General features: G+C 43.0%; 1 protein-coding gene across 3 annotated transcripts in view; it reads left to right on the top strand.

Annotated features, from left to right (window-relative positions):
* DXO (decapping exoribonuclease) overlaps nucleotides 1-23,466 on the top strand; it is a 228,234-nt gene that overhangs the window by 77,563 nt on the left and 127,205 nt on the right. For all 3 annotated transcript variants that reach the window (XM_044089649.1, XM_044089651.1, XM_044089652.1), the window contains exon 2: nucleotides 3,589-4,045. In XM_044089649.1, the coding sequence (XP_043945584.1) occupies nucleotides 3,609-4,045 (437 nt within the window). In that variant the 5' untranslated portion in view covers nucleotides 3,589-3,608. The remainder of the gene's footprint in view (nucleotides 1-3,588; nucleotides 4,046-23,466) is intronic.

The raw sequence follows: 23,466 nt of genomic DNA, 5'->3' as shown, positions 1-23,466 counted from the left end.
TAATCTATACCTCTAAGGCCATTCATGTTTCAGGATAATATGGACAGCATAGCCATCATGATAAAAAAGCTATTGTTTCTGCCTACGATATATGACAATTTGTTGAATGTGTGTTTCTAGCTTTTTGTGTTACATGGATATACAAATGTTTGCCAGGATGATCATTTGTACAGTCGTTTCTTCTCTTCTCCATTTGAACCTATGTCACATTTTCCAAAACTGTTTGTTGTAATGAAAACACTCAAATACAAAACACCCCATCCCTTGTTGACTTGTAACAAACATTCAAAACTGTGTACATCTTCAAAACATGAAGTTTAACTCTCCAGTAGGGAGCAATTGCTCCAAATTGACAGCTGCAACTACAGGTATTATCTAAACTAAAATTAAGGTTACCTATGCTAAAATGTATACTACAGCCTGTACCCCTACTTACACTTATTACTGTCTGTTATTTTCTTATCCCCCCTCCCAGGTATGAAAAACAGCTTGTATTCTTTCAGAAAACATTAACTTTTTGCCCCAAGAAAAACTGCATTGGCCATCTTTAAATAAAACTAAATTGTGCACTGTTCTATTAATTACATTGCAATCAGTACAATTTACTATGTTAACTAAACATTTGAAATATAATACCTCCCAAAATAATATTAATCATCTGTGTCAGTATTGCATTTGGTTAAGGTTACTAAAAGGTGATTTCTTTTAATATTATAAAACTATTACTAATTAGAAAAACTGTATGGTCTTTGTCCGGAAAGTAATATGCTGGACCATTTTTGACATATTGTGCTACTGCATGTTAATTAAAAACAAATATTCTTATCAGAGGGTGGCTTTGCACTTTAATAAATGCCTTAGAGTATTACATTTACTCCATTAGTACTTCTCTTTAAACAACATTATTTTAAAATTTTGTGACATGTAAATGTGCAACTAAATGTTTTTGTTTTGGGAACTTTGAAGACTGTCATAAAGTTTAAACTCTGCGAGTATTTACATGAAAAAAAAAAGGGTTTTACTGTAGCTGTCATTAAGCTAAACCACTCAGTAAAATCAATCAAATTCAATAAAACTTTGTTAATCCTAGCAGCAGGCCTTCTTTCTAAGCAGAATCTAGTGTTTTGTTTCTTATTTTTCAGACGTCTTCAAAAGATTGGGAAGACACAACATGCAAGTACTATTATCCAATGAACACATTAAAAAGGAGAAATTTACTGCTGCTAACCTTTTGATAAAGAATATGACATTTAAATATTCTTGTAAATTCTGTCATTGTAACAGATCACATGCAAGGCAATTAAGACTTAATTTTATTTTGTTGGTCTGGTTGGCATGGAGTCTAGCAATAAAACAAGGGTCTTTCTGTCAGTTTTTATGGGGTCTATATTATAAAAACGAACGATCAAATGATCGAACGTTGTTATATCGAATTCTAAAGTTTGAATTCACAAGACATCGAACAACCAGAACAGCGATTTTTTTTTTTTCCCCAGGGGGAAAAAAATCGCTGCCCCCCCCCCGAAAAAAAAAAGATATTAAAACAATGCATAAAGTGGGGGGGCTGTGCCCCCCCTCTTAAATATGCAAACTCCGAGATCGCACTACAGTGCCGAAAATGGCAAAGTGACGGAAGCGGCCAAGTGATTTCTTTCCCAGGGAAAGAATTTGCATATATGCCACTTCGTCATTTTGTCTTTTCGACATTTCAAGTTCGACCAAGATGCATAACAAAATGCATCTTCGGTCATCTAATAGGAACCCGTTTTTATGTTGAGAAAACAAACCAAGACAACTAAAACTGTCGTATAATAATTTACAACTAGCATTCTCAGTTGGTGCGCCTTCTGAACAGTGTGTGCATGTCCTACCTTGTCCATGTCGGGGTTTCTCTAGGTGTTTTATTTTCTCCCCACCTCCCAAAGGCATGTAGTAGGTTAAGTGATCTTTTAAATTAGATGTGCGAGCTGTGTACAAGTGACTTTGCATGTGAATTCTAAGGGACTGTTGACTTTTCTAGAATGAACTTCAGTACTTTTTGCCGACTGGCTGCTGGGATAGGCAGTGTTATCCCCGTCATCTTGTAAAAGATGAAGCATATCGGTGGAAAAAAGATAGCTGGATATTGCAATAGTTTCATTGGGCATTATACCGTAATATTTTGTGTTGCTGTCTATAGGAGAATATTACCTAACATCTTGCTAGAGTCTCTGTTTCATGAAAGGCCAAAATTGCTTTTAGTGCATATCAGTTTTCTCTAATGAAAATAAATCGGTCTGTCTTCTTTATACAATATTTCTCCCTGTTTACAGAATGAGCCAGCAGCACTACTGTAGAAAACTTTTTATCCTATTTTTGTCCAGTCCATTCCACTTCCAGTGTCACCTCTTTCAAATAGTCATATGTTTGATCCCAGTCAGTTGAAATGTAAACTAATCAAAAACCCAGGTAAACAAAATACAAAATAAATAAAAACCTATATAAGCCAAAATTGATAAGAAATGCTTCAAAAAAAAAAAAAAAAACTAAGATAATGGCTATGCATAAGGGCCATGGGCAAAAGAAGCATTCAGTATTATGTTAAACTGATCTCTCCCCTTGTCTGTAGGTTTGAAACCTGCATGTCACCACATACAAGTTATTAAAAAAAAAGGTGTTGAAGTAAACACATAGTAAAATGGTGTATTCAGCAAACTGGGAATCGGGAAGTGAGGCGTAGTGAAATGGCACTTGAGAGAGACAGCGTCAGTAACTATGCTAGACCACAAGTGAGTCCTTCTGAGTCAGGGAATTGCCATTCCTTGTTGCAAATGAGATATGAAATAGTATTGGTTCACAAGTTTTACTGTCAAATATTTTGTATTGTCAGGAATGAAGAGGTGGAATTCTAGAAGCTTTTAGTAAGCCTGCTTTATAGATAGGAAGGACAGTAGAATAACTTTGGAGTAACTTAGGGCAAGACTTCCGCAATATTATTTACGATCACCATTGTCTGCATCCCAAAATACATAGTATCATTTAAAAAATTATTAAAGCTTGTGTTTATTTTGAGAAACACATTTTGCTTTTCAGCTTGTCATTGTGAAAAGCTTGTCTTGCATAGCCAAGGGTCATTGATATCTCTGAGCACCAAGATTTTATTCAAAATTTCAGAGCAGAAATATTAGCATTACGCATGCAGGTTTTTGTTTCCCTAAATTAATTCAGACTGGTTTCACACACGTATATGAACCCACATAAACATAATTTTTGTCTGTAACATAGGATTGCATTTTTTTAAGATCATCGTCTTATTTGCTGTATAAATGTTCCAAATATTCATGAATGTTTATTGAACTTTACTTTCTGGGAAGCATCTAGAGCTGTTGTGATTTGAGTAACATAAAAATATAGTGTCTTTGCCTTGGAAAAAAGGATATAACCTACAGTGTAGACAAATTGCATCAACAATCTGTATTATTCTTATGTGTTTAAGGGGTCATTCTGCAAGGTTACATTTTAACAGATGGAAAACATACATTTTTATTTTAGCATGCATTTTTATGGTAGTATGCCAAGATGTGTGTCATGTATTTCTTAATTTTTTAGGTGATACTGCAGTTAAGAGTATGCATCCAAGTTCCAGTGATCGACAGTGTTCAGCAAAAAGAAAGAAAGTTTGTGAGCAATCCAAAACAATGAGTAATGAGAACGAGTTAATGAGTAATCCAAAACAGAAACTGGTCAAAGTTTTTTCTCCTGCTGTGTTGACTGTAAAAGAACAATTCTATGATGCTAACTTTCCTTTCTACAAGCAGCCTACAGAACTGGGATATTTTTCTCTTGATGGAGATAGGCAGTTTTTTAATGATGACCGACAATTACGATATTATGTGGCTCCAGCAAATGGTCAGTGCAGGAAATTTAATCTTCTAGATGGATTCAGAGACAGATATATAAAAAGAGATGAAACAATTAAGGAAAACCTAGATCATTTGTTACAGTGGATTTTACAAAACCGGCATCTTTTTGAAGTACCACATGGAAAGGACATTCACTGTTCTCGGTGAGGCTTGAGAATTTTGTTTCTAAGTATTACAAAATGACCAACAACATTGTCGCTTGAGTTTGAGAATGTTTAACTGTTTCCAGTAAAACTGTAAGTATTGCATTTCCTATAGCCGGCACTGTACGGCATAGTCTTTATTTTTATTTATTTAAATTTTTTTTTTGCACCCTTTCCATACTGCCTGTCAGGTACTTCCCAACCGCCTACTGTAGGCTTATTCATTATTCCATTATGTTTGTTTTTTCGTCTTTTCCCGGTTAGGGGTCGCCACAGTGGAACGTAATGTCCAGTAAAGTCCGGTAATGATTGGCAGTAGATTTTTTTTTTTTTTTTTTGGTGCCGACTTGCCAGCCAGATGCCCAACCTTCAACGAAGGCATGCCCATTCACGCATGTCTTTCGAATGCCACTCGACCACGGGGAGGACATGCAGACTCCACACAGATGGCACTCCAGCCGAGAATCGAATGGGAGAACCTCTTGCTGTGAGGCAACAATGCTACCGCTGCACCACTGTGGCTGATATTCATTATATCAGTTTTATTTACCCCATATTACCGCATTGATTTTTTTCTCCTTTTTTAGAGTGATTAGTCTGTTGCTGATGCATATTAGGAGAGTAAACAGTTGATAACACATTATGACTGTTGGTGGGAGTGGATGAGTTGACTTGTGAGAGGCACATGACTTGCAACCATCATGCTGCAAGAGCTCTAGACTTTTTTTCCTATGATGTTCTTCGTGTTTCACTGTTGCAGTCATTACATTTAGGTAATCTGCTGGCAGGTTGCCCTCAGTCAGCCTGATTAACAAAGTCTTGGGTCCTGCGTCGGTTGCTGTCCCTTCTTCCATGATGTCAGGTCGTCGGGGATATAAAACATGCAGCCGACGCCATTACATCAGTCTTTCTTGCAGTGCGGTACCCGAAGCAGAAGCATTTCACAAGTACCGGTCAGCCAACTCATGAAATTTTCATTTTCGAGTTTCAGAACCGAAGTCTTCAGCTTAAAGCGAAGTACCCCGTTGGGGAAACTTTTTCTTTTTCCTTACCGATTTCAGTAAAAGTTAGTAACTGCATTACTTGTGGAAAGCAAATACCTCAAAGATTTTCATTCGTACTGTATTCCTTGCCTAGGCCCTGACCACGACGTACCTTGCTGTCGGTTTTGTGATTTATTTAATCAGCGCAATATCCGTCGTTGGTACATTTTTGTCTCTAAATATTTCGGTTCACGGTTTAATTATCCAGAAATGTTGGTTAGCCATCCGACTACTAGGATTCCGAAAAAACACAAAGCTAAAGAAAGAGACAGGATGCCGAGGTCCAAAACTGCCGATGACGCTTCTAAGCCAGTCGCCAGTTCGCTGGTACTCAGGTGCTTTCGCAGCCCCTGAGACCTGCTACTTCTGATTCGCAGGCCTCTACTGAGACCCATTTGGAGTCCGGTATGCTGCAAGATACTTCAACTATGGAACCTGCGGATGCCTCTACCTTGGATGGGTCTGGAGCCGCTGAGCAGGTACCGGCTTCTGAGGGTGTATTCAGGCCTACAGACTTGCATATTAAATCAACTCCGCCTTCATTACTAAAGCCTAAATCTTGATTCATGTCTAAAAACCGACGCCCAGGCCACATGCTCAGGCCCATATGTTTAAAGAACAAATGATAAAAATGGCTGAAGATCTAATTATGCTAATAGGGGATAGTCAACTTCCCCCCGAAGAGGCCTAGGGCTGTGCTTGATTATGAATCTTCTGATCAGGATTCTGTTTCTTCTGACTCTTCTGACTCTTCTGATGACCTGGATTTGTCCATACCTACTTATACTTTAAGGGAGCATTTCCACTGGGAAAGCCAGGAATTTTCTGATTCAAAAAGAGGCTTAGGGATTTCCTCCTTCCTCAGCATAGGCCTTTGGCTATACCTCCTGTCCTAGACATTGTGGATGATGTGTTCTCGGAATCCAGTTTGGCCCCTGATTCCTTGCCTCCGGCTCCTAGTAAACCTGACAGATACTAGAGGGTTCCTGAGTCCCACAAGTTCCTTTTCAAAAATCCTGTTGCAGATCCAGAGACCATTTCTCAGGGGCCCAAGGGCATTAAGGCGTCTACTGCTAAAAATCCTACCTCTTCTGATAGACTCCAGTCCGCTGGATAGATGGGGTAAAAAGGCTTATACTTCTGCAACCTTGGCAATCAGAGCTTTAAACTGCCAATTTCATATGTTAAAATATCAACAGCATATTGTTAGACTGCTTAAACAGAAATTGTTGTTTGATTCCTGACTGTGTGGAAAATAAAGATTTACAGGATTTAATGCATTCTGCTGAACAAGTTGGAAAACATACTTTGCAATGTGGTTTTGATTCTTTAGAGGCCTCTTGCAAGGCTGCTGTTACTGGGTCTGTGCTGAGAAGGCATGCTTGGCTTAAGGAGCAATCTTTGCCTGATCATGTTAAAGCTAAATTGTTGGATGCTCCTTTAGATCAGGACCGCCTGTTTGGCAATAAGGCAGAAGAAGTTCTTAAAAAGACTGAAGATAAAGCTAAATCTATGCAAACTGTTAAAGACTTTTTACAAGTGCAACCTCCAAGATTTAGTAGGCATGGGCCTACTAAGAATTGATCCTTTCCAGTCCCTACCAGGTCCTCTCAAGCCAAATCCAAACACAGCAAAACACCCAGGTTTCAGTCCCAGTGGACTCTCAGAACTAAGCAGTGGGGGGGCCCTCCACTTCCAAATCTGGAAATAAGACACCCCCTATGGTAAACAGTCCCAATGACTTCCTTTTAAAATTCCCAAGCACTTATCTTTTGACCGCCCCTTTGGGGGGAAAGATTGCTCTTCAATGCAAGAACTAGGAACTCCTAATCCAGGACAAATGGTCTTTAAATAGTGTCCCAGGGATACAGATTTCATTTCCACACGTTGCCAACACCAAACGGGTGGCCAGACCTGACCCCAAATCAGTGGACAGAGGCTCAAAAACATGTACTTTCCCTCTTAAGCATGGGGGCTATTCAACTGGTACCAGAAGAGGAAAAGGGACAAGGTTTCTATTCCAGGCTTTTTCTGGTACCCAGAAAAGACTGGCGTCCAATCCTGGACCTGTCTATTCTAAATACCTTTCTGGAGATTCCAAAATTCAAGATGCTGACTCTTCACCAATTACTTCCTATGTTAGGCAAAGACGCCTGGGTGGCAACTCCTAGATTTAAAAGAAACATACCTGCACATCCCAATCAGGAAATCTTACAGAAGATACCCACACTTCAAAGCAGGCTACTTGCATTATCAGTTCTCTCACTGCCCTTTGGCTTGTCTACTGCGCCCAGGGTATTCACAAATTGCCGGGCTCCAGTTATTGCATTTTGCAGGTAAAGAAATATTCAAATATATCCATACCTGGATGATTGCCTAATTCAGGCAGAAAACCAGGGCATGCTTTTAAATCTGGTGTTTGTAAAAAGGGTTATAACTTGTCTGGGTTACACCATAAATGAAAAGAAATCACAGCTGGTACCCTGTCAACAGATTACATTCCTGGGTGCAAGTTGAATACAACTGCCCAGATGGCTTTCCTCATGCCAGAAAAGCAAATTCATTTGGTAACTTACTTCAAATGAGTGGCCACAAAAACCCTGCTATCTGCAAGACAAATACTGCAAGCCTTTGGGTTCATGATCTCCTGCATTCTTCTAATTCTGTATGCAAGACTGCATATGAGGAAACTACAGTGGTATCTAAAAAGTCTATGGAGTCAACATTGTCACAGCCTGGAAACAATGATTCCTATCATTCCTTGCCTATGCCTGGAGTTCCTATGGTGGGCAGAGACCTGCCACCAAAACAAGGGACTACCATTCATACTACCCCCTGTCGCCCAAACCCTTACTACAGATGCATCAGACTATGCATGGGGGGCTCACCTGGCAGGGAAGTACATTCAGGGCACATGGAACCCAAACCAAATGCACATACATATCAATCAAAAATAAATGTTAGCTGTACAGAATGCTCTGACAGCCTTCAAGGACTGCATTCTTCCAGGACAACTAATGGTAAAGATGGACAACACCACGGTTATGTGGTACATAAACAAGCGGGGGGGGGGGTACACATTCCTACCCCCTCTGCAGAATAGCCGTGGCATTGTGGAACACAGCCTTGAGCTACCAAGTGCACCTACAAGCTCAATTCCTGCCAGGAAAATTGAATACACTGGCAGAAGGACTAAGCAGAAACCTCATGGACCCACACGAGTGGAAACTAGAACCACGGATTTTCAACATGTTGACAAGCGAATGGGGGATCCCAGCATAGATATTTTTGCCTCCTCCCAGAACTACCAGTTGGACAAGTTTTGCACAAGGACTCCCCACAATCAAGCCTGGAAAGTGGATGCTCTGTCCTTATCGGTCTACGCTTTTCCTCCTCTGCCTCTGCTCTCCAAAGTTCTACTAAAAGTCAAACAGGACAAACCAAGGATGATTTTGATTGCTCCAGACTGGCCGTGCCAACACTGGTACCCCCTCCTGTGCAGTGTGTCGCAAATATCTCCATGGCACCTGCCTCAGACCCCTTCCCTGCTGTCTCAGCAGGCGAACCAAATTTTGCACCCTCAGCTTTCAACATTGAACCTTGTAGCTTGGCTAATCACTTAAATTCACCCTTATCCCTCAGCAAACCTGTGATGGATGTCATCTTGGAGGCAAGGAGACCTAGTACTATAAAATCTTATGCTGACAAATGGAGAAGATTCTGTGCCTAGAACCAATCTTTAGGGATGAGCACAGCAGCACCCAATTTACCTCAGATTTTGCAATACTTGACTGAGATGCTTCACAAGGGTCTGTCTTTTTCCTCCATTAAAATCCACACCTCAGCTATTTCAGCTCATTATAACACAGAACCTCCCCTCTTCTCTCATTCTCTGCTCAAGCAGTATCTCAGAGGGGCAAAAAAAGTTGAGACCACCCAGGAGAGCTCCTACCACTGCCTGGGACCTTATCTTTGTTTTGGAGAAACTCCCTCTACCTCTTTTCGAGCCAGCTGCTTCTGCAGAGTTAAAATTTCTTTCTTGGAAAACAGCCTTCCTTTTAGCAATCACTTCAGCTAGAAGGACATCTGAATTACAGGCCCTTATGGCAGTGGAGTCTTTCATCATCTTTCATGCGGACAGGGTAGCTCTCAGGACCAATCCATCCTTTATGCCCAAGGTGGTTTCCATGTGGCTCTTAATCAGTCCATTCATTTGCCAACCTTCTTTCCCAATCCACAGAACAAAGAGAAACGGATTATGCATTCCTTGGATGTGCACAGACAACTTAGATTCTACTTGGACAGGACTAAATCTTGAAGGAAATCTGAACAACTGCTGGTAGCATTTGTTGCTGGGGCAGAGGGGAAGGCTATTTCAAAACAAACCATTTCTAAATGGATAAGCCATTGCATTCATTTCTGCTATAAGCACCATGGAAAACCTATCCCCCAGTGGATCAGATCACACTCCAACAGGGCTGCATCGACTTCTGCAGCCTTTCTCAGAGGTGTTCCTACCAGGGACATCCTAGAAGCTGCTACCTGGAGCTCTCTACATACTTTTACCAATGTTCTCTAAATCCAGAGCTGGCTTTGCCACTGCTGTCTTGCAGGGCCTTATAGCTGGCCCTAATGCTGTATAAACTCCTCCTCCTCCCAACCATAGCTTTGGGAATCTACCCAAATGTAATGACTGCAACAGTGAAACATGAAGAACGTAGTACAGTTGTGTACACTTACCATAACTGTAGATGTTCGAGTGTATTCACTGTTGCAGTTCTGGTTACCCTCCCTCCAGCCCCCTAGTATTTTCTGGCTATACCTCTACTTTCCTTTAGTATGCTTAAAAGTCTTTCTGGTGTGTTTGCTTTTTGTTAGAGGTATACTTTTGTGTTTTTATATTTATTTGCTCCCCATTAGGGGGCACCTGACATCTGGGGAAAGAAAAACTGATGTAATGGTGTCGGCTGCATGTTTTATACCCCTGACGACCTGACGTAATGGAAGAAAGGACAGCAACTGCCACAGCACCCAAGACTTTGTTAATTAGGCTGACTGAGGGCAACCTGCCAGCAGATTACCCAAATGTACTGACTGCAACAGTGAATACACTCTAACATCTACATTTATCGTAAGTGTACACAACTGTACTTTCTGCTTCCCTTTTTCTTGGGTGGCTAGCATCCTGATTGGATGTGTCCACAGACGACCCCTCTTTCCAACTGGAGTGCTTCATAGTCTTTAATAGAAATTTACCATCTAGTCCCTTTCTGTCCAAGTCAGGCACATGGCCAAGATTTAAGTGCCACTTCTACTGCAGGACTGTAAACACTGCCCTATTCTCATATTTGGAATGGTCAGTGGCCATGCACTCCCATCCTTCAGTAGTCTCATGGACTGCCGTCAAAGCTCCATTGTGCTGCAACATGGTTCTGGTCCAGTCTTGCATTTTTTTTTTTTGTTTTCATTTAAACAAATCACTTTCAGAGAGGTGATAAGTTATGTTTCACTTATTTTGCAGACCGTGACTCAACTCCATTTTAGAATTATTAAGCAACACACATATGCTATTAATGAATCAAGGTGTGTATATTTGTACGAGATCTCTGTGCAAGTCAGCATTTTTTTCTCTAGGGGTACTGCTTCTTTCCCATGTATGAACTTGGGCTTCCTCAGGCAACACACACAGACGCATACAAATATAGGTATGTTTAGAAATTAAAAATCCACAAAACAAAGTGTGTTTCTTATTAGTGTGCATTTGTTTCTGGTTAATAACTACTGAGTATATATGTTATAGTGCATATTTTCATGCTAGGAAATACCTTTTATAGATTGGACTAATGGTGTGTTACTGCTGTCTCAGTTGCTGCCTTTTGTATGTTGTATACATCTTTTATTTATCTTTTTTGAGTTTTATCCTTTTGGGACAGCTCTGAAAGTGGGCCTCACTCAGAAGGATTACCATATATTCGGCAAATATGCAAGTCCATAATCAGAATTAACATGACAAATTAGAAGGCAAACTGGACTATGCACAGTCTTATTCTGAAGTCATTAGTCACTGCTGTGTGTTTTTATTGCAGAGTGCTTTGCAAAGACGTATTAATAATTTAGGGAGAAAAAAGGGGGGTTGCTGTCGCATAAGGTTCATAGGTTCATACTAGGCTATCTGCCCTAGGGCATTTATAAGCCTAGCCAGAGTGTGTTTGGCTTTCGCCACCCATTTTAAATTAATTTTGCTATGCCCTTTTTCGAGGTTAGTATACTGTGCCTCTGTCTAACAGTGACACAGAAGTGATACCCGGGGTAAACCTACGATCTCCCATCCACTCATCAAGATTCCTCTTGAAGAGAGTCAATGAGGGACTCTGCCTAACCTGGACTGGGATTTTATTCCAGAGTGAAGGGAGCCTCTGGGTTATGAATCTGTCCCTCCAGCATGTCCTATTTATTTCAGTGCTGAGGTTCAAGTCTCTCGAGCGCGTAGCTCGATGGGATTTGGATTTTCTGAGGTGCAGTATGTCCATTAATTCCGGGATGGACATGGCTTTATACGTCCGGCACAGATTGCCTCTGAGCAGGCGGTATGCCACTGAGTAGAGCTGGAGTTGCTTTAACCGGGCAGCATATGGCATCTGTTTGAGCCCTATGATCCTCTTGGTGAGGTACTTTTGGGGTCTTTCCAGTTGCTGCAGGTGTCTGGCAAGGTACATCCCAAAAGGGGCATTGTACTCAATTATGGGCCTGATGGGCACGATGACCTCCCCTGATCTAGATGTGAATCCCTTCATGATTAGGTGGGCTATATAAAATGTTTTTCTAACCACTTTGGCCACGTGGTTGTCAAATGAGAGATTGCTATCAACTTGGGTCCCCAGGTCCCTAATTACTTCTTCTGTACTTAATGGATTACCACCTATGTGGTAATTTGTGGGCACTTTGTTTTTGCCAAAGGGGATGACTATACACTTTTTGGCATTTAGCTTGAGGCCATGGCTCTGGCACCAGTTGTCTGTTTCTATGAGGCCCTTTTGGAGGATGCTTGTGTCAGCTGGAGAGTCGATTATGACGCGCAGTTTGCAGTCATCTGCGAACTTAGTCAGCCCACCGTCCTTCCGTGTTGGCCTGTACCTCCGAGAAATATATACCGAACAAGAGAGAGGTCCCAGGACTGAGCCTTGTGGGACGCCACTTGTAACTGGTTTGGAGTCTGACATGGCTCCAGCAATTCTAACCATGTGGGTTCTGTCCTTGAGCCAGTTTGCAACCCATCTAGGGACATAGGGGTTTATATTTAAGCTGGTGAGCTTATCTATAATGCCCCAGTGGGGTATTGTATCGAAGGCTTTTGCGAGGTCCAGGTAGGCTGTGTGGACCACCTTCCCCTCGTCAATGGCCTTGGTGACTGTTTCAAAGAAATCAACCAGGTTTAAGAGGCAGGATCTGCCCTTAAAGCCGAACTGGGTAGGATCCAGTGTCTTTAGGTCCCCAATATCTTTATTTATGAGGTCCATGATGATCCTTTCCATAGCTTTGCAGACCAAGCTAGTCAGTTTCCAGGATCCGTTGAGGCACCACCTTTGTGGAGAGGGGCCACTGTTGCTGTACGCCACTCTTTGGGTACATATCCTGTAATAAGGCTGAGATTGAACAGTAGTTTTGTGTTTGGGTTTAGCTCTTCTTGGAGTTCATGTAGGACACAGCCTGGGACACCGTCTGGTCCCATTGAAGCTGCGTTTTTTGCTTTGGAGAGGGCAGCTCTTACCTGAGCATCTCGCTGAACCTGTCATCTAGGATGTTGGCAATGTCTGTGGGTTCGGTGTATTTTTTGTCATTTTGGACTAATTCTGAGCATATCTGGGAATTCCCACCCAGGTTCCTAACATAACTAAAGAAAGCCTTGTGATTATCCTTAGTGTCCTGTGCAATTTTTCTCTCGAAGCTGGCCTTAGATGTTTTTATGGTGCCCGTAGTTTTTTGCTAATACTGATCAGAGATGCCTTCCCTTTTTGGGATTTTGCTCTATCATGTAGTAGCTTCCTCCTTCTATTGTATAGTTTGTTTATGGCTGGGGTCCACCAGACAGGACGTCTGCCTTTGGAGGATTGGGTCTTGGTTTTATTTGGGATTGCATGATCCATGCATTCCTGAAGGTGTTCATAGATTGCGTTTATAAAGGATTCTGCGGTCTGGGCCATATTTTTCACAGGCCCGGGGGCTTTGAAGGATTCCACCTCAGTTTTGAGGAGTGTGGAATTTGCTTTAGAGAAGTTTTTCACTGTGGTTTTCAGGGCAGGGGGTGGAGTCGAGATGTGAATATCCAGTGAGATTAGTTTATGGTCTGATCTTACCAGTGAGGGATACACTTCTGGTCTGGAGCATAGAGTCCCCATGTTGGTGATGATCAGGTCCAGTATGTTTTCCCCTCTTGTGGGAGTGGTAACAAGTTGTTCCGTAGCATTTGAGTTTATAAATTCTAGGAACCTTTGTGCTAGGGTGTGGGAGCTAGAGTAATGCTCCCAGTCTGTTTGGGTAGTTGAAGTCACCCAATATAATGGTGTTTGGAGAGACCTTCATATTTTCCAGTGTTCTCAGGAAGGCCGAGTGGGGTTCCTGAGTTTGGGAGGGTGGGCTGTAGCAGGCTATAAACTGGAAGGCAGTTTTACCCACTGTTAGTTGCACATGGATAGTCTCTGATGCTTCGTGCTGTGCCACCATCTTGGAGGTGTGGGTGACTGAAGTAAATGGACAAGCACAAGGAGTATATGGCAGACTCACTTGATATTCAACCTTAGATTACTGTTGCAGTTGTGAAGGCTATTTGGGTTATATCCTGCCCATGATATGGCCACAGCTTTTAAAGTTTCATGGCATTTTTCATGTGCCTTAACTGTCAAGGGACTCGAGCAGAATGACACAAAAAGTCACTTTGGGTGACCAAAACTCCAGACCTTTCTTGCTACCAAAATTTGCTTCCTCTCTGGGCTTCATGGTTATGAAGGTTGGCTAGTGATCCTTGAAGGTTGGATAGACAAGTACCTTTTTATTTTATTTCTTTATTTTATTTAATGTTAGGAAAACATATGTTTGGTCTGTGGAATATACCATTTTATGCTAGGAAATGTATTTTTATGGACTGCCATGCCTTGCAGGGGAGGTTTTTTATGTGAATGCTTGTGTGAAAAAACTGTGTAAAAATCTGTTTTCTACTATTTTTTGTCCAGCATATTTTTGTAGAATTTGTTTTGTGTTTGGGGCAAGGCATTGTGCTTTTGGGGACTGTCATTTATTTTTTTACTTTATACTCTTTCTTCAGTGATTTCACCACAAGCTGAAGATTCTGAAGAAAGTGTTACTGTAGATATCCCTTCAGAAGGTCCATCTTTTTGGAGACAATTGCTAAAATGAAAGAGTTATTTCAGTGGGAATACATTTGCTATTTCTCAGCAAAAGTATTATGATTTGTTGCAAATGGATATTCCACAGCCTGCAGCTGTCCTCCTGCTTTATCAGCTTTAGAGAACATTTTCTTAACAGCTTACAATTTGCCTGAGTTAATCTCCTGCTCCTAAAAAGTACCTCAGACTCATAAGCATCTGTTTCTAATCCTAAAGCAGACTGTGCAGCTATTGCTTATTTGCAACTTCTGCTGCTAAACAGATTGTTAATGCTAACCTCATTCCATCTGACAAGGATAAGAAAGCTTCAGATAGATTTGGAAAGAAAGATGTTCTTCATGTTTCACTGTTGCAGTCATTACATTTGGGTAATCTGCTGGCAGGTTGCCCTCAGCCGGCCTGATTAACAAAGTCTTGGGTCCTGCTTCGGATGCTGTCCCTTCTTCCATGACTTCAGATCGTCAGGGGTATAAAATATGCAGCCGATGTCATTACACCAGTCTTTCTTGCCGTGCGGTAGCAGAAGCAGTTCGCAAGTGCCGGTCGTCCGACTCCTGAAATTTTCGTTTTCGAGTTTCAGAACCGAAGTCTTCAACTTAGTTCCCCGTTGGGGAAACTTTTTCTCGCTCCTTACCGATGTTAGTAAAAGTTAATAATTGCATTACTTGTGGAAAGCAAATACCTCATAAAGACTTTCATTCGTACTGTATTCCTTGCCTAGGCCCCCTGACCACGACGTACCTTGCTGTCGGTTTTGTGCTTTATTTAATCAGTGCACTATCCATTGTCAGTACATTTTTGCTTAAATATTTCGGTTCTTGATTTTAATTATCTAGATATGTCGTCTGTTAGCCATCCAACTATTGGAATTCTGAAAAAGCGCAAAGATAGAGAGAGACAGGCAGCCGAAGTCCAAAACTGTCAACGATGCTTCTCCTAAGCCAGTCGCCAGTTCGCTGGTATTCAGTGAGGCACTTTCGCAGCCCCTGATACTTCTGATTCGCAGGCCTCTACTGAGACCCATTCAGAGTCCGGTATGCCTTGAGATGCTTCACCTATGGAACCCGCGGATGTTTCTGCCTTGGATGGGTCTGGAGCCGCTGTGCAGGCACCGGCTTCTGAGGGTGTATTCAGGCCTACAGACTTGCATATTAAATCCACACCGCCTTCATTACTAAGACCTAGATGTCAATCCATGTCTAAAAAACCATCACCCAGGCCACATGTTCAGGCCCCTATGCCTAAAAAACAAATTATAAAAATGGCTGAAGATCTAATTACTCTAATCAGGGGTAGTCAACCCCCACCCCTTAAGAGGCCTAGGGCTGTACTTGATTTTGAATCTTCGGAACAGGATTCTGTTTCTTCTGACTCTTCTAATGACCTGGACTTGTCCATACCTACTTATGAGGATTCTGATGCAGAGGACTCCATTCCTTCTGCTTCCCCTCCTGTGGATTTTTCTTTTGGGGAAACTTTACATACTTTGAGGGAACATTTCCACTGGGAAAGCCAGGAATTTTCTGATTCAAAAAAGAGGCTTAGGGATTTTCTGCTTCTACCTTAGCATAGGCCTTTGGCTATACCTCCTGTACTAGACATTGTTGATGATGTGTTCTCAGAATCCAGTTTGGCCCCTGATTCTCTGCCTCCGGCTCCTAGTAAACCTGACAGATACTACAAGGTTTCTGAGTCCCACAAGTTACTTTTCAAAAATCCTGTTGCAGATCCAGAAACCATTTCTCAGGGGCCCAAGGGCATTAAGGTTTCTACTGCTAAAAATCCTACCCCTTCTGATAGAGACTCCAGGGCGCTGGATAGATGGGGTAAAAAGGTTTATACTTCTGCAACCTTGGCAATCGGAGCATTAAACTGCCAATTTCATATGTTAAAATACCAACAGCATATTATTGGACTGCTTAAACAGAAAATAATGTTGATTCCTGACTGTGTGAAAAATAAAGATTTGCAGGATTTAATGCATTCTGCTGAACAAGTTGGAAAACATACTTTGCAATGTGGTTTTGATTCTTTAGAAGCCTCCTGCAGGGCTACTGTTACTGGGTCTGTGTTTAGAAGGCATGCTTGGCTTAAGGAGCAATCTTTTCCTGATCATGTTAAAGCTGAATTGTTGGATGCTCCTTTAAATCAGGACCGCCTGTTTGGCAGTAAGGCTAAAGAAGTTCTAAAAAAGATAGAAGATAAAGCTAAATCTATGCAAACTGTTAAAGATTTCTTAGAAGTGCAACCTCCAAGATTTAGTAGGCATTGGCCTACTAAGAATTGATCCTTTCCAGCCCCTTCCAGATCCTTTCAAGCCAAACCCAGACACAGCAAAACCCCCAGGTTTCAGTCCCAGGGGATTCTCGGAACAAAGCAGTGGGGGGCCTCCACTTCCAGTTCTGGAAATAACAAGACCCCCCCCCCCATAGTAAACAGTCTCAATGACTTCCTTTTAAAATTACCAAGCAGTTATCTTTTAACCGCCCCTTTGGGGGGAAAGATTGCTCTTCATGCAAAAACTGGAAACTCATAACCCAGGAGAAATGGGTTTTAAATATAGTGTCCCAGGGATACAGATTTCATTTCCACATGTTGCCAACACTAAATGGGTGGCCAGACCTGCCCCCGAATCAGTGGGCAGAGGCTCAAAAACAAGAACTTGCTCTCTTACTCTTGGGGGCTATTCAACTGGTGCCAGAAGAAGAAAAGGGACAAGGTTTCTATTCAAGGCTTTTTCTGGTACCCAGAAAAGACAAATCATGGCGTCCAATCCTGGACCTGTCTACTCTAAACACATTTCTGGAGATTCCGAAGTTCAAGATGCTGACTCTTCACCAGTTACTTCCTATGTTAGGCAAAGACACCTGGTTGGCTACTCTAGATTTAAAAGAAGCATACTTGCACATCCCAATCAGGGAATCTTGCAGAAGATACCTACGCTTCAAAGCAGGCTACTTGCATTATTCGTTCTCTGCACTGCCCTTTGGCTTGTCTACTGCGCCCAGGATATTCACAAAGTGCCTGGCTCCAGTTATTGCATTTTGCAGGCAAAGAAATATTCAAATATATCCATACCTGGCCGATTGTCTAATTCAGGCAGAAAACCAGGGCATACTTTTAAATCAGCTGGCATTTGTAAAAAGGGTTCTAACTTGTCTAGGGTACACCATAAACAAAAAAAAATCACAACTGGTACCCTGTTAATAGATTACATTCCTGGGTGCAAGCTTGAGTACAACTGCCCAGATGGCTTTCCTCATGCCAGAAAAGCAAATTCATTTGGTAACTTACTTCAAACAAGTGGCCACAAAAACCCTGCTATCTGCAAGACAAAAGCCTTGGGGTTCATGGTCTCCTGCATTTTTCTAATTCCATATGCAAGACTGCATACAAAGAAACTACAGTGGTATCTAAAAAGTCTATGGAGTTAATATTGTCACAGCCTGGAAACAATGATTCCCATCATACCTTGCCTATGCCTGGGCTTCCTATGGTGGGCAGAAGCCTGCCACCAAAACAAGGGATTACCATTCACACTACCCCCTGCCACCTAGACCCTAACTACAGATGCATCAGCTTATGCATGGGGGGCTCACCTGGCAGGGAAGTGCATTCAGGGCGAATGGAACCCAAATCAAATGCACCTACATATCAATCAAAAAGAAATGTTAGCTGTACAGAATGCTTTGACAGCCTTCAAGGACTACATTCTTCCAGGACAACTAATGGTAAAGACGGACAACACCATGGTTATGTGGTACATAAACAAGCAGGGGGGTACACATTCCTACCCCTCTCTGCAGACTAGCCATGGCATTGTGGAACACGGCCTTGAGCTACCAAGTGCATCTACAAGCTCAGTTCCTGCCAGGAAAATTGAATACACTGGCAGACGGACTAAGCAGAAACCTCATGTACCCACACGAATGGAAACTGGAACCACAGATTTTTCAACCTGTTGACAAGCAAATGAGGGAGCCCAGACATAGATCTATTTGACTCCCCCCAGAACTACCAGTTGGACAAGTTTTGCACAAGAACTCCCCACAAACAAGCCTGGAAAGTGGATGCTGTGTCCTTCAGCTGGAAAAACCTATCAGCCTACGCTTTTTCCCCCTCTGCCTGTGCTCTCCAAAAGTTTTACTAAAAGTCAAACAGGACAAACCAAGGATGATTTTGATTGCTCTAGCCTGGCCATGCCAACACTGGTTCCCCCTCCTACGCAGTGTGTCCCAAATATCTCCACGGCACCTGCCTCACACCCCTTCCCTGTTGTCTTGGCAGGAGAACCAAATTCTGCACCCTCGGCTTCCAACATTAAAACTTGCAGCCTGATTAATCACTTAAATTCACCCTTCTCATCCCTCAGCAAACCTGTGATGGATGTCATCTTGGAGGCGAGGAGACCTAGTACTAGAAAATCATATGCTGACAAATGGAAAAGATTCTGTGCCTGGAACCAGTCTTTAAGGATGAGCACAGCAGCACCCAATTTACCTCAGCTTTTGCAATACTTAACTGAGATGCTTCACAAGGGCCTGTCTTTTTCCTCCATTAAAATCCATCCCTCAACTATTTCAGCTCACTATAATACAGAACCCACCCCTCTTCTCTCATCCTCTGCTCAAGCAGCATCGCAGAGGGGCAAAAAACTTGAGACCACCCATGAGAGCTCCTACCCCTGCCTGGGACCTTAACTTTGTTTTGGAGAAACTCTCCTTTCGAGCCAGCTGCTACTGCAGAATTAAATTCCTTTCTTGGAAAATAGCCTTCCTTTTAGCAATCACTTCAGCTAGAAGGATATCTGAATTACAGGCCCTTATGGCAGTGGAGCCTTTCATCATCTTTAATGCGGACAGGGTATCTCTCAGGACCAGTCCATCCTTCATGCCCAAGGTGGTTTCCACTGTGTCTCTTAATCAGTCCATTCAGTTGCCAACCTTCTTTCCCAATCCACAGAACAAAGGTGAACGGATTCTGCATTCCTTGGATATGCACAGACAACTAAGATTCTACTTGGACAGGACTAAATCTCGAAGAAAATCTGAACAATTGCTGGTAACATTTGCTGCAGGAGCAAGAGGGGAAGGCTATTTCAAAACAAACCATTTCTAAATGGATAAGCCATTGCATTCATTTCTGCTATAAGCACCATGGAAAACCTATCCCCCAGCGGATCAGATCTCACTCCACCAGAGCTGCATCTACGTCTGCAGCCTTTCTCAGAGGTGTCCCTACCAGGGATATCCTAGAAGCTGCTACCTGGAGTTCTGTACATACTTTCACCAAGCATTATCATTTACCAATTTTCTCTAAATCCTGAGCTGGCTTTGCCACTGCTGTCTTGCAGGGCCTTATAGCTGACCCTAATGCTCTATAAACTCCTCCTCCCAACCATAGCTTTGGGAATCTACCCAAATGTAATGACTGCAACAATGGAACACGAAGAACATAGTACAGTTGTGTACACTTGCCATAAATGTAGATATTGGAGTGTATTCACTGTTGCAGTCCTGGTTACCCTCCCTCCAGCCCCCTAGTTTTCTGACTATACCTCTACTTTCCTTTACTATCTTTAAAAGCCTTTTTGGTGTGTTTGCTTTTGGTTCGAGGAATACTTTTGTGTTTTTTTGCTCCCTATTAGGGGGGCCCCTGACATCTGGGGCAAGAAAAACTGATGTAATGACGTTGGCTGCATGTTTTGTACCCCCTGACGACCTGACGTCATGGAAGAAGGGACAGTATCCGACGCAGGACTCAAGACTTTGTTAATCAGGCCAACTGAGGGCAACCTGCCAGCAGATTACCCAAATGTAATGACTGCAACAGTGAATACACTAAGTGTACACAACTGTACTTTTTTTACTCTGCTGTTAAAATTTTTATTGGCTGCTTTTGAGAATATGAGAATTGTTAACAGCTAATTCCCCCTCTTTTGTGGCAAATAATTAATTGAATGCCTTAATTAAATCTGCTTTCTATGTAAACAAACATGTTTTTAAAGTGTTCTTATGATTCTGCTGATACTGTCTCCAGAGCTGCTGCTTATGGGGTCAGTTGTGAGAAGGGTTGCTTGGTTATGTTCTCAAAGTGGACTGGAAGATGTTAAAACTGATTATGTTATGCAGTCCAATCTCGCCTTCATTCCTACCCGTGGGTTTGGAGCTGAACCTCTGCTCCAACTCGGCCATACTCTAGCTTAAAGTCTTCAATTGGCTCATGGCTAAGAGGTATCCCATCATGCAACAGGTCTATTCTCCAGATCTCATGTCATGTGCCGCTCGTTAAGCTCAGATGTGGTCTCGCTTTTGGCCGTGGCTAAGTATATTGTTTATAAAAAATATTTTTTATAAACTGTTGACTTGTTGCTCGAAAAAGCTATTTTCATAGCTCTGTGTGTGTGTGGTAGTGGTGTTTTACTGCCTGTATTTGTTTTTCTGGCTGTTTTTTGTGTCCTTGTCCGGCTGTTTGGGTATCCTGTTCATTTCCTTTCCCCACGGGCTAAGCCCATTTAAGTTAGAGGACCTAGTCCTCCCCATTGTTTCTATGTGGTCTTTGGTTTGGTGCTCCATTATGTTAGCGTTTAGTGTTGTGTCTGGCTAGTGGTGCTTTCCTGCCTTTCTTTCCCTGGGCTAGGCCCATTTGAGTAAGAGGACCTAGTCCTCCCTGTTGTTTTCCCGCCGGTTTCTGGGCCAGTTGAGTTAGAGGCTCTGTTTCTTGTTAGTTGGGTCTAGTGCGTGTACGTATTTGTTCTTTCAGCATGTCCAAGAATCCTAAGGAACACAGGCCTTCGGGCTTTAAAAAGTGTGTTGAATGCAGCAATAAAATGTCTTTAACTGATGAGCACTTTGTGTGTGTGTGTGTGTGTGTGTGTGTGTGTGTGTGTGTGTGTGTGTGTGTGTAGTGCTTGGGGGCTATTCACCTCCAAGAGTCCTGCTTGTTTTGTCATTCCTTCAGTCCCCGTGTGCTACTGGAGAGGAAGAACAAGCTCATTTTGAAAGGACTGCTTAAACACTCCTTCGAGGAAGACTTGGCTAAGTCTTCCAGTGCATTATCCTCTCCAGCTAAAAAGGACAAAAAGATTTCCAAGAAGCGCTCTCCGGCTCCGTCTGTTTCTTCGGAGCTGCCAGAGAAAGTTGCTAGAACAGCTTCTCCTTCTTCGGTTCCATTGCACTCTGTGCCGAAAGAAGGTAGTCTCTTGACTAAGTCCGTATTGGCTCCCAGCCTTTCGGAGCCGGTCACGGATATTTTGGTTCAGAGCCGGTCTCCAGTTTTTCGACCTGGTTCTCCTTTACGCAAGTCCCCTTCTGTAGGGAGGTCCAGATCTCCTACTTTATCTTCCAGGTCTTCCAGGACCCTTTTCGATGAGGACGTTGATAGGAGGGTGAAGAAACTGCTTCAGTCATTGGTGTTGGTTAAATTGATTTCGGCGCCGACCCAGTCGGCTCCAGAGCTTATGGCCTCTTCATCCTTTGTTGTTCCACCTCCAAGCCTTTCTCGGCCTTCGGAGCCAGAGTTGTCGGAGCCAGAGTTGTCGGTGCCATCGGGCACTGTTGGGTCAGTTCCAGTAGCCTCGCCTGGTGTCTCAGTTCCGATTTCCACTCCGAACCCGTCGGCTCCGTCCACTGGGTCGAGGGTTCACAGTTCTCTGGTCAGACCCAAGGGGGAGGTCTCGGATCGATCTTCATTGGTTCCGAGCCTTCCTCTCAGTGCTTTGGCCTGAGTGAGCTTGGACCCAACATCAGCTTTGGACCTCATCTCCTCGGCGCCGAGGGCTACTACTGTTTCATCTTCAGTCGGCCTTCGGAGCCGGGGAGATCAGCCTTCAAGGTTATGAGGAGTGTGCTGGCCAGGTCATCAGCTGCATCTTACGGCACCGATACTCTGCCCCCTCTGGCACAGGTGTCAGTTTCAGATCACGCTCTATCCATGGGCAGCGAAGACCCTAAGCCTCAGGATTCCTCCATGAGTGGTCCCCAACTTTCTGACGTCTCCCCAGATATTTTGCCTGAGGAGCCCGCCAGAAAAAGATTGTGTAAGAGGAAACACCTTGACTCCCCGGATGAGTCTCTCACGTCAGATGCCGACCTGTAGGAGTCAGAGGAGTCCCCAAGTCATCTTCTGAAGATATCTCTTTTTCAGATATCCTGGAGATCCTGAAGAAGAGAGGCGGCTGGCCATCCAAATCCCATTCTAATGAGGAGTCTGTGTTCCTGAAGGCTTTTGGGTCTCAACCCTCCACCTCTTTGGTTTCTCCCCCTTTTGAGGAGCTATTCGATCTTGTCTGTCAAAAGGTGTGGGAAACTCCTGACACTGTGGAACTGGTCCCAAGAAGACCCAATAAGTTTTTGTCCTCTCCCTCTGACAAGGAGTATCTATCTAAAGGCGTTCCAGTAGATGCTATGGTGGTGGCAGCGGCCACCAAGAAGGAACTTGCTGAAACTTCGTCTACCATCCATCCGCCTAACGAGGAGTCCTGGGCTGTGGACAGGTATGGGAAGCATGTGTTTACCTCAGCGGCCTTTACACTGCGGTCGCTGAACTGCTTGACACATTTTACAAGGCTCCAGAGAGATCTCCTAAAAGAGGTAGGAGATTCTCTACAAGGTAACATTTCTGATGCCGTGGCACAGAAGGTCAGTGCACAGATGTCTACCCTAAATTCCCTTACCAACTCCTCCATGAGGCTGATCTCATATGCAGCCAACGGAGCGAGTAGGGATGCGGGTTCCAGAGTCTCTCTTAGGAGACACTCCTGAATGCTCCTGTGCAATTTCGTGGAGACCTACAAGTCTATGTTCACGAATGCCCCATTTGATGGATCATTGTTGTTTGGAACCAAGGTGAAGGACACTCTCACTAGGTGAGAGCAGGAAGGAAAAACCCTGTCTGCCATGGGAGTCCATTTTTCCATGCCTTCTGTACCTTACCCCAAGGGCGAGAAGGGTGGGAAAATGTAGTTCAGGAAGTCGCA

This window comes from Protopterus annectens, chromosome 12.part0, assembly GCF_019279795.1.
Source record: "Protopterus annectens isolate FY-2018-M chromosome 12.part0, PAN1.0, whole genome shotgun sequence".
Taxonomy (NCBI): domain Eukaryota; kingdom Metazoa; phylum Chordata; order Ceratodontiformes; family Protopteridae; genus Protopterus; species Protopterus annectens.
The sequence above is the reverse complement of the archived record's forward strand: the minus strand, read 5'-3'. Positions and strand labels throughout refer to the sequence as shown.